At 46.1% G+C, this 12,390-nt stretch overlaps 1 protein-coding gene across 1 annotated transcript in view; it reads left to right on the forward strand.

Annotated features, from left to right (window-relative positions):
* The window catches only part of MGAT4B (alpha-1,3-mannosyl-glycoprotein 4-beta-N-acetylglucosaminyltransferase B), a 530,095-nt gene that overhangs the window by 398,406 nt on the left and 119,299 nt on the right, over positions 1-12,390 (forward strand). The window contains exon 9 of the mRNA XM_063928535.1: positions 4,243-4,373. Coding sequence (XP_063784605.1) covers positions 4,243-4,373 — 131 coding nt within the window. The remainder of the gene's footprint in view (positions 1-4,242; positions 4,374-12,390) is intronic.

Below are 12,390 nucleotides of genomic sequence, written 5' to 3' on the forward strand. Positions count from 1 at the left end.
ACAATCCAAATATATACTGGTAGGTTAATTAGCTCCCGACAAAAATTAACTCTAAGGTGTAAGTGTGTGCATGTGTTTAGGGCAGAGTAGATGGGCCAATTGGTTCTTATCTGCGGTCATATGTTTCAATGTTCTCCATCGTGATGCTCTGCCCAATTTAGTAGTTACTCAAGCCCATCAGCCTGTACCTGATGAAGGCAGTAACCTGTACGCATTGTTGGGTTGTCGGTGATGATGGTTTGGAGGCTTCCGTGGTCTATCTTTTGAACTTTGATGACAAAGCTATAATGCAAACAGATTGTTTTATAAAAGAAAAGTACCCAGGTGTTTGGCTGAGGAACATAATCTGTGCATCACTGATGGGGCGATAAGATTCTGTATACGGGGTCCACTGAGGTTCCAGTAGTTGGGAGCTGTCAATTTATTGAGGAAAACAAATAGCTTAAGATCTCCAGTTTACCAATAATTTAGTTTAAAGGATGATATTTATTTGCGTAATGGAAAATCTATATTTTTATTATACTTTGCATATCAATTAAAGTAACTTTGTGTTATTGGACATACAGTTTTACATATTTTCATTTTATGCATTTGTTTTTGCGTGTGTCTACATTGGCTTTCTAGCTTTAGTTTCCATTATGTTGGCGTACCTTGCAGGATTCATTGCTTATGTGTTTACCCCAGCTCAAATCCCAACAGCTGCTACTTGTGGACGGATCCCTCACCCCTTTCCCTGTGAATCAGCACCCAAAGACTGCATGTTTGGAATGACCAGTACTGTGTACTTAGACGAAAGAAATAATATTGTGTAACATGATATAGTACAGTGAATATCAGAATGTTGTATGTTCAGCATAACACATTCATTTTATTACTAAGCACCGTTTCTCCAGTGTACTTTGAGAGTAGCTAGTATAAGTATTGAGCATATTGGTGACTATGGGGTATATGCAATTGCGGTCGAATTCCCGAAATTGTCGAAAAACTGGACTTTTTCGCAAAAATTTTTTTTTCGACAATACAATTCAGTACTTTCCGTCAAAAAAAACGGACATTCAAAATTCGACTTTTTGAAATTCGACATTTGTCAAATTCGACTTTTCTGCAATGGTACAAATGCGGCAATTCGACAAAAGTATATTCAATTGAAGTTTGGAAATTCAACAACAGTGCTTTTGACAGTAAATTCGTCATTTTCAATCCGCCACACTTTGGTGGGTGAATCTAATAAAAAAATTTAAAAACATGGTTTTTTTATTGGTAATAGCATATCTATTTATATTAGAAGGGATAAGGTACTTGGTTTGTCTTTTTGGGAGGCACAAGTATTATTTATATATTTTTAAAAATATATATATATATTTTTTTAGATGGAATGGTAAAATCCCGGAAAAAAATTGCGTGGGGTCCCCCCCTCCAAAGCATAACCAGCCTCGGGCTCTTCGAGCCGGTCCTGGTTCTAAAAATCCGGGGGGAAAATGGACAGGGGATCCCCCGTATTTTTAAAACCAGCACCGGGCTCTGCGCCTGGTGCTGGTGCAAAAAATACGGGGGACAAAAAGAGTAGGGGTCCCCCGTATTTTTTACACCAGCATCGGGCTCCACTAGCTGGACAGATAATGCCACAGCCGGGGGTCACTTTTATACAGCGCCCTGCGGCCGTGGCATTAAATATCCAACTAGTCACCCCTGGCCGGGGTACCCTGATGGAGTGGGGACCCCTTCAACCAAGGGCCCCCCCCCCTCAGCCACCCAAGGGCCAGGGGTGAAGCCCGAGGCTGTCCCCCCCCATCCAAGGGCTGCGGATGGGGGGCTGATAGCCTTGAGAAAATGACAAGAATATTGTTTTTTTCCTGTAGTACTACAAGTCCCAGCAAGCCTCCCCCGCAAGCTGGTACTTGGAGAACCAAAGTACCAGCATGCGGGAGAAAAACGGGCCCGCTGGTACCTGTAGTACTACTGGGGAAAAAAATACCCAAATAAAAACAGGAGACACACACCTTGAGAGTAAAACTTTATTTCACACCTGCCGACACACACATACTTACGGACTGCCACGTCTCCTAATCCGACGATCCGGGGTACCTGTGAAAAAAATTATACTCACCTCAATCCAGTGTCCAGATATAAATCCTCGTACTTGGCAAAACAAATAAACGAACACCCGGACTGAAAGGGGTCCCATATAACATGTGCAGAAAGAGTTAGATTTGGGTGGGTTATTTTATTTCTGTGCAGGGTAAATACTGGCTGCTTTATTTTTACAATGCAAATTAGATTGCAGATTGAACACACCACACCCAAATCTAACTCTCTCTGCACATGTTAAATCTGTTTCCCCTGCAGTGCACATGGTTTTGCCCAACTGCTAAAAAATTTCCTGCTGCGATCAACTTGGAATTACCCCCTAAGTTGGCAAAAAGAACCGCTCATCTCTAGTTCCTACAGTTACCTCTACACCACTACTCGGTAGCGCATAGAGGTATTTAAAAGTTTCAAAAGAATAATAAAGCCCAGATGACATCCAATTTAAGATGTGTTATTGTTGGTGAGGGTAAGGGGTGGGGTTTCTCCTTTAAATGTTTAAATTTTTGTATTACCTGGGATAGATGCAATAATTCATGTCTTTGTAGATATACAGTATAGCTACAGTATCTGCATTATGATGTCTTTAATGGAGTACAAGCTCAAGTTTTTATGAGTTCAGCCTCATGCATGCTGCATGCAGTAGTTCTCCGCTAATCGTTGTCTGTGTTCCGGTCACACTACAGAATTTCAGCAGAAAGAGTGTTGGATAACATTCCATTAGTTACACATTACAACAGGGGTGGGGAACCTCCGGCCCGCGGGTTGTATAAGGCCCGCAAAGCCGTTTGGTCCGGCCCACCAGCTTGTGTCAGTGAGACACGCTACCGCTCAGTCAGGCGGCAGCGTGTCTCAGCTGTTGGAACAGGGAGGAGAGCGCGGCTGTCGGGTGGGAGCGGCGGCGTGTATGACTTGAAACCAGCCGCCGATTCGTGAGCCAATCAGAGCTCGCGTACCGGCAGCCAATCAGAAGCCGCGGCTGCCGGTCCGCGAGCTCTGATTGGCTCTCGAACCAGCGGCTGGTTTCAAGTCCTACATGCCGCCGCCGCCCAACATAGCCGCGCTCTCCTCCGTGTCCCGCCGAAAGCAGCACGGTAAGCAGCACGGAGGGGAGGGGGGGCAGGGCAGGGCATCTGTATACCTGGCACTGTGGGGGGCATCTGTATACCTGGCACTGTGGGGACATCTGTATACCTGGCACTGTGAGGGGCATTTGTATACCTGGCACTGTGGGGGCATCTGTATACCTGGCACTGTGGGGACATCTGTATACCTGGCACTGTGGGGACATCTGTATACCTGGCACTGTGGGGGCATCTGTATACCTGGCACTGTGGGGACATCTGTATACCTGGCACTGTGAGGGGCATTTGTATACCTGGCACTGTGAGGGGCATTTGTATACCTGGCACTGTGAGGGGCATTTGTATACCTGGCACTGTGAGGGGCATTTGTATACCTGGCACTGTGGGGTCATCTGTATACCTGGCACTGTGAGGGGCATTTGTATACCTGGCACTGTGGGGACATCTGTATACCTGGCACTGTGAGGGGCATTTGTATACCTGGCACTGTGGGGGCATCTGTATACCTGGCACTGTGAGGGGCATTTGTATACCTGGCACTGTGGGGACATCTGTATACCTGGCACTGTGAGGGGCATTTGTATACCTGTCACTGTGGGGGCATCTGTATACCTGGCACTGTGGGGGCAATTGTGGATCTGGCACCGCACTATTGGGGGCATATGTGTATCACGTCCCATTTTAACTGGCCACACCTGTTTTTTTGGCGCACGCGCCTCCGGCGCGCACACACAGTACCTCTAAGAAGCAGACCTACTGGGGGGCAGGGTCATTTTTTAAGTTGAGAATTTTTGTATGGCCCCCGAAGGATATTATAAATATCCAAATGGCCCTCGGTAGAAAAAAGGTTCCCCACCCCTGCATTACACCTTACCACAATCACCCATGCACAGTACATGTCTACCACCATTCATCTCTCCCTGTATCTCTCTTGTTTGATTACTGCCATTAAGACTCAAGTGTCATCATCTTGCTCTCATGAAGCTTCACCAAAGTGTATCATTTTTAAACTATGTTTAGAAAGTTAATAGAAGAGAAATCTAAGTAAGCTGTTTTCTTTTGTCATGCTCAGGGAAGCTATTCAAATCTCTGGACCTCAGTCTGATTGTGGAATTTATCCTCATGTTTTACAAAGACAAGCCCATTGACTGGCTGTTGGACCACATCCTGTGGGTGAAAGTGTGCAATCCGGAAAAAGATGCCGTAAGTAATGAGACACTGAGGGTACTGCTCACAGTAAGCCCTCCGTGGCTGCCTTGTACACATTCTGAATTTTCAAGCGGTTATTCCTGTGTAAAGCCACGCGGCGTAAGAAATTGTTCAGTTGTCTGTGTGTTATAAACAATAAGCAGCGTCTTCCTTCTGAATCACCTTTTGCCCTTTCCTCCGTGTAGAATGCCAACTCGCATTAGAAAAGAGGGCGACAAAGTTAGAAGATACATTTAAAAAATGTAAAGTTACCGGAAACGTATGGTTAGGGCCAAAGGTAATTTACTTAGCTACTGCACAGCCGCTAAAGATGGCCAGACACAGGTTGTTCCTTTTGCTTGATGTAAGTGGCGGGCAGCAGGGCCAGTGTTACAGTTAGGTGCACCTGGTAGACAGATTGGATGAGATCTGTCCGGTTGACCACGTGTCTAGATCACAGGTTCTCAAACTCTGTCCTCAGGACCCCACACGGTTCATGTTTTGCAGGTCACCTGTAGATTTTTTAAATGTGACAGTTGGTGATACACAGCGCAGCTGCTGGGTTACATGGAAAACGTGAACCGTGTGGGGTCCTGAGGACCGAGTTTGAGAACCACTGGTCTAGATTATTACCGGCATGAAGGCATGCATGGGCCAATGGCATTGGGTTTTATCTATCTAACCCAGTGTGTTAAATAAAATTTTTACAAGATACATGTTTATTTGCTTTTTCTTATAAGTTCTGAATAATCCGCATTTCCTCGTAAAAAATTTTTGGCAATAATAATAAAAATAAAAAATAAAAATACTAACAAATGACAGTAAATTAGAGGGTTTTCCAGGATTGGGCTGGAGATGCATCAAATCCTGTACAGGGGTAAGGTGGACAAGTTGCACATATTAACCAGTCAGCTCCTAAGTGCCATGTTACAGGCCATGTTTAAAGAATGACTATTAGACCATAGGAGCTGATTGCTTGGTACTTTATCTCTCTCCATAGTTTGCTACTCTTCGTCATCAGGGCACACTAGCACCAGTCTATACATGATGAAAATGATATGCCTGATTCCACTTCCGCCTGTCCCGCAGTTCCGTCTACAGGTTCGGTATGTTTTACTGGCAGATGGGATGCCGGCTGTCAGTATACCAACAGTGGCATCCTGTCCGCTGGAAACCTGGCAGTGAGTCCCCTTCCGTGCTCTCTGCGCTCACCACAGGTGATATTCACACTCGGTTGATAGCAAGGACCCACTAACCTGTTGGGAATAACCTGTGGAGGTCAGGATTCTAGCCGTCAGTATTTCTCCGGCTGGCGGGACTACGATCTCCTAAACTCAGCCGGTATTTTAACTGCATCCTCCGTCTACACACCCACTCTGAACTCTACCTACTGCCTACATGAGAACATTCTATTGGAACCCTTCATTCCAAGTGAAGATGCAAACAGGCATAGTGCCAGGTCTGCATACTGCCCACTATTTGTAGATAGACTAAATTTCAGTGCTGCACCTAAAATAGCTCCAATGCTATATTTAATTAGCGTATAAGTGGAAATTGTATCACCCTTATTTTAGTTAAATCTGCTATTGGCGGGGGGATAGTGAGAACAACACGCGTGTGGTGTGAGTTGCTGAAGCTTGGGATCCCGGTGTCCAGCATATCGACACTGGGATCCCGAACGCTGGAATGCCGGCAGCGAGACGAGTGCAAAAGAGCCCCTTGCGGGCTCGCCACCCTGCGGGCACGGTGGCGCGCTACGCCATGCTATTTATTCTCCCTCCCGGGGTGTCGTGGACACCCCAAGAGGGAGATTAGGTGTCGGTATACCAGCTGTCTGGATTTCGGCAATGGTATGCTGAGCGCCGGGATCCCGACAGCCAGTATATCAAGTGCCACCCACCACACCAGTAGGCTGGTATTGATGAGAATAGTGACCACCGCTCATTCCGTTTAGACAGGTATAGCCCACCTGATGGATGATCCTATTGCTTTGGGCTGACGGTCAGGGTCATTGCGTGTGCTTGGGCATGCTAAGGGTGCCCCTGTGAAAATTCCATTATACTGTATCTTTAATAAACAAAAGGTGACACTTATATATTCTAATCCTCTTTAGAACAAACCCGACACACAGAGGCTTGGGCACGTGTCTGCTCTTGCCACATTCCTGCCACGTGTGTGACTTCACTAAGCGAGGGAGGAAGCGTTAAACTGCCAGCTTATCAATAACCACAAGATGAAAAAATAAAAAGAGCAGAAGCCTATCATGCATTAATATACTGAGGCTGCAGCAGACTGTGTGGCTCCACAGATTGCTTCTGCTGCATCAATTGCTTTTTACGCCAGGCATAATGAAGCTGTAGCTAATAACCTAGCAGCATTTAAGACTGATGTGGTCATCTAAGGCTTTTCTGTCATCTCAGCATTACTTCGACTCACCATAGAATTTATTGCAGTGTCTTGTGCCTTTTTTAATTATTATAATAGGATCTGGACAATGCTGTTTGTTTTTATTTATAATCTGTGATAAACAGTGGTGTTCTGTATTTGTTTTGCAAAATAAATGGCAGCTTCGGTGGAAAGTAGAGGGGCGAGCAGGACCCTCACCCTTTCTTTCATGCTTTGCAACTCTGATTTTCATTGTACATTTAATTAGATGGCAGCATATATTTGTGTTTATTTCTGATAATAAAATGATTGGGTAAAGCTCTCTGGTTTAGCCACTTAGTACAGTAACGTGTGCGTGTTTAGATGTTACACCTGTGAATTCTGGTACAGTGTATAGAACGTCTGCCAGGCGGAACAGGACACTGTTATTCTTTCAATGTGTACCTTTATTACATTTCAAAAAGATTTTCAATTTGAAAAGATATCTGCAATTACAGAACAAAGGATGGGGGGCGTGTAAAGGGTATGGCGAGACTTGTGTTTGGGTACGACCATAAATTTGACTACCGGACAAGACAAGTATGTTCTCTATAGACCTCCTGTTAACGTAGTTTGGGAATCATTAGAATAGGAGCTTTTCTCTGATTTGGATCCAAGTTGTCATCTGTGAGAAATCTGTTAAGAGCCACTAAATGCGTCATCAATCTTTAGTGAATTATACATTTTATTTATTTCTCTTACGTCCTAGAGGATGCTGGGGACACCGTAAGGACCATGGGGTATAGACGGGCTCCGCAGGAGACATGAGCACTATAAAGAACTTTAGATGGGTGTGCACTGGCTCCTCCCTCTATGCCCCTCCTCCAGACCGCAGTTAGATCCTGTGCCCAGAGGAGACTGGGTGCATTACAGGGGAGCTCTCCTGAGTTTCTCTGAAAAAGAATTTTGTTAGGTTTTTTATTTTCAGGGAGCACTGCTGGCAACAGGCTCCCTGCATCGTGGGACTGAGGAGAGAGAAGCAGACCTACTTAAATGATAGGCTCTGCTTCTTAGGCTACTGGACACCATTAGCTCCAGAGGGTCGGAACGCAGGTCTCACCCTCGCCGTTCGTCCCGGAGCCGCTCCGCCGTCCTCCTCACAGAGCCGGAAGATAGAAGCCGAGTGAGTATTAGAAGAAAGAAGACTTCAAAGGCTGCAGAAGACTTCAGTTCTTCTCTGAGGTAATGCACAGCGGTAACGCTGCGCGCCATTGCTCCCACACACACACACACTGCAGGCACTGATGGGTGCAGGGCGTAGGGGGGGGCGCCCTGGGCAGCAATAATAAACCTCTAGGACTGCCTAATATAGTTATATAGGCTGCGGAGGCAGTAGATTATACAATCCCCCGCCAGTGTTGAAAATTTGAGCGGGACCGAAGCCCGCCGCTGAGGGGGCGGAGCTTGATCCCACAGCACTAACCAGCGCCATTTTCTCCACAGCACACTGCAGAGAAGCTGGCTCCCCGGACTCTTCCCTGCTGAACACGGTGACAGAGGACAAAAAGAGGGGGGGGCACTTATAATTGGCGCAGTGAGTGTATATTGATATATAAAAGCGCTGTTTATATGGGAATTTGATTTCCAGTGTCAGTTGGCGCTGGGTGTGTGCTGGCATACTCTCTCTCTGTCTCTCCAAAGGGCCTTATTGGGGAACTGTCTCCATATAAATATATCCCTGTGTGTGGGGGGGTGTCGGTACGCGCATGTCGGCATGTCTGAAGCGGAAGGCTCATCTAAGGAGGAGGTGGAGCAGATGATTGTGGTGTCTCCGTCGGCAACGCCTACACCTGATTGGTTGGATATGTGGAATGTTTTAAATGCAAATGTGACTTTATTACATAAGAGATTTGACAAAGCAGAGTCCAGGGATAATACAGGGAGTCAATCAATGGCTTTGACGGTGTCATAGGGCCCTTCAGGGTCTCAAAAACGTCCCCTATCCCAAATAGCAGACACTGATACCGACACGGATTCTGACTCCAGTGTCGACTACGATGATGCAAGGTTACACCCAAGGGTGGCAAAAAGTATTCATTATATGATTATTGCAATAAAAGATGTTTTACATATCACAGATGATCCCTCTGTCCCTGACACGGGGGTACACATGTTTAAGGAAAAGAAACCTGAGGTAACGTTTCCCCCATCTCATGAGCTGAACGCGTTATTTGAGAAGGCTTGGGAAACTCCAGACAAGAAACTGCAGATTCCCAAGAGAATTCTTATGGCATACCCTTTCCCTGCACAGGACAGGGTATGGTGGGAATCCTCTCCCAGGGTGGACAAAGCTTTAACGCGCTTATCCAAGAAGGTGACGCTACAGTCTCCAGACACGGCAGCCCTCAAGGATCCTGCTGATCGCAGACAGGAAACGACTTTAAAATCAATTTATACACATACAGGTGCTTTGCTCAGACCGGCAATAGCATCGGCTTTGGTTTGTAGTGCGGTAGCAGCTTGGACAGATACCTTGTCAGCTGATATTGATACCCTTGATAGGGATACCATTTTATTGACCTTAGGTCACATCAAAGACGCAGTCTTATATATGAGAGACGCTCAGAGAGACGTTGGGCTGCTAGGTTCGAGGGCCAACGCCATGGCCATTTCTACTAGGCGAGCACTGTGGACCCGCCAATGGACGGGTGATGCCGTCTCAAAGAGGCATATGGAAGTTTTGCCTTACAAAGGTGAGGTTTTATTTGGGGAAGGTCTCGCGGACCTGGTTTCCACAGCTACCGCGGGTAAATCTACTTTTTTGCCTTATGTTCCCCCACAGGAAAAGAAAACACCACAGTATCAGATGCAGTCCTTTCGGTCGCATAAGTCCAGAAGAGGTCGAGGCTCTTCCTTCCTCGCCAGATGTAAGGGTAGAGGGAAAAGAATGCCTGCTACGGCTAGTTCCCAGGAGCAGAAGTCCTCTCCGGCTTCTACTAAATTAACCGCATGACGCTGGGGCTCCACTGAGGGAGTCCGCGCCGGTGGGGGCACGTCTTCGACTCTTCAGCCACGTCTGGGTTCAGTCAGACGTGGAACCTTGGGCGATGGAAATTGTATCCCAAGGCTACAAGCTGGAATTCGAAGACGTGCCTCCTTGCCGATTCTTCAAATCGGGTTTACCAGCTTCTCCCCCAGAGAGGGAGATTGTTTTAGCTGCAATTCAAAAGCTGTGTCAACAACAAGTGATTATCAAGGTTCCCCTAATACAACAGGGGAACCTGGTCCCAAAACCAGATGGCTCGGTCAGACCCATTCTAAATTTAAAATCCCTAAACCTGTACTTAAAAAGGTTCAAGTTTAAGATGGAATCGCTCAGGGCAGTTATCTCCAGCCCGGAAGGGGGGGATTTTATGGTGTCACTAGACATAAAAGATGCATACCTTCACGTCCCCATATATCCTCCTCATCAGGCATACCTGAGATTCGCTGTACAGAACTGTCATTACCAGTTTCAGACGTTGCCGTTTGGGCTTTCCACGGCCCCGAGGGTTTTCACCAAGGTAACAGTTGCAGAAAAGCGTGTCGCTCTCCCTGAGAGTGCAGCAGCAGCATGGTTGGATTCTAAATCTACCAAAGTCACAGTTGATTCCAACGACTCAACTATCTTTCTTAGGCATGATTCTTGACACGGAACAGAAGAGGGGTTTTCTCCCAATGGAAAAAGCCCAGGAACTCCAGAATATGGTCAGAGACCTGCTAAAACCAAAAAGAGTGTCAGTCCATCAATGCACTCGAGTACTGGGGAAAATGGTGGCGACCTACGAGGCCATCCCCTTCGGCAGGTTTCATGCGAGGACTTTTCAGTGGGACCTTCTGGGTAAGTGGTCCGGGTCCCATCTTCAAATACATCAGAAAAATAACCCTGTCCCCCAGGGCCAGGGTGTCTCTCTTGTGGTGGTTGCAGAGTGCTCACCGTCTAGAGGGTCGCAGGTTCGGCATTCAAGACTGGGTTTTGGTGACCATGGACGCGAGCCTCCGAGGATGGGGAGCAGTCACACAAGGAAGGAATTTTCAGGGACTATGGTCAAGCCAGGAGGCTTGTCTACACATCAACATACTGGAATTAAGGGCCATATACAACGGCCTACGACAAGCAGAGAATCTTCTTCGCGACCTACCGGTTCTGATTCAATCAGACAACGTCACAGCCGTTGCTCATGTAAACCGCCAAGGTGGGACAAGGAGCAGCGTGGCAATGGCGGAAGCCACCAGGATTCTGCGCTGGGCAGAAAATCACGTAAGCGCTCTGTCAGCGGTATTCATTCCGTGAGTGGACAACTGGGAAGCAGACTTCCTCAGCAGACACGATCTCCATCCAGGAGAGTGGGGACTTCATCAAGAAGTTTTTGCAGAGATAACAAGTCTTTGGGGTCTTCCTCAAATAGACATGATGGCGTCACGCCTCAACAAGAAGATTCGGAGGTATTGTGCCAGGTCAAGGGACCCTCAGGCAGTAGCGGTAGACGCCCTGGTGACACCGTGGGTGTTTCAATCGGTCTATGTGTTCCCTCCTCTTCCTCTGATGAGAATCATAAGACGAAAAAGAATTCGGACAATACTCATTGTTCCAGATTGGCCTCGAAGGGCCTGGTATTCAGATCTTCAGGAGATGCTCACAGAAGATCCATGGCCTCTTCCTCTCAGGGAGGACCTGTTGCAGCAGGGGCCCTGCGTATTCCAAGACTTACCGCGGTTACGTTTGACGGCATGGCGGTTGAACGCCGAATCCTAGCTGGGAAAGGTATTCTGGAAAAACCACTGGAAAGGAAAGGAATGTCTCTTTGTTGGCGCACTTATAGAAGAAGAGTAAGTATAATTAAAATTTAACTTTTATTGTCGTACGATTAAAAATGCCTGATGATGTGAAAAATTGCAAGACAAAAATTACAAACAATACACTGAATAAAAATATATATCAGATACTTGTGTGTCTTTATTATATTAATATAACTTTTGTGTGTGTGCAAAAATTTCCTGAGACCAACCTCAAATCAATAAACTAATGGAATTATACCCTTATTTGTTAACATACCCTTTAGGTTGCCTGGTATTGTCTATTCAGGTTACAAGGGGGTATATAGCAATATCTAATAGTCAGTATGTCCTATCAATAGCCTGACAACTTTGTATATGGTGTATTAGATAGAATACAGTAGAAATGTAATTTCACTGTCATTATATCATATGGCTTGATTGAAGCTAGATCCCCTCCAAATATTAAGCAAGCACAAGCTTATTCCCTCTGCCTGCTCAATGTGTTAGGTATCTCTGATCAATGTTGGGATATTGCCATAACAGTGCCACCTGTAATACTTGTTATCCCTTTTCATATGGTGTGGCTTTAAATGCACCTTTCTAAAGTGACAATGTGATTTCACTGTTGTTATATCATGTGGCTTAATTGAAGCTAGATCCCCTCCAAATGTTAAGCAAGCACGAGCTTATTCCCTCTGCCCGCTCACTGTGTTAGATGTCTCTGATCAATGTTGGGATATTGCCATAACAGTGCCACCTGTAATTCTTAATATCCCATTTCATATGGTGTAGCTTTAAATACCTTTCTAAAGTGACTATTCTGTTGCTATCCCAAAGATTGTAATAATTG

This window comes from Pseudophryne corroboree, chromosome 6 (genome assembly GCF_028390025.1).
Source record: "Pseudophryne corroboree isolate aPseCor3 chromosome 6, aPseCor3.hap2, whole genome shotgun sequence".
NCBI classification, from domain to species: Eukaryota; Metazoa; Chordata; class Amphibia; order Anura; family Myobatrachidae; genus Pseudophryne; species Pseudophryne corroboree.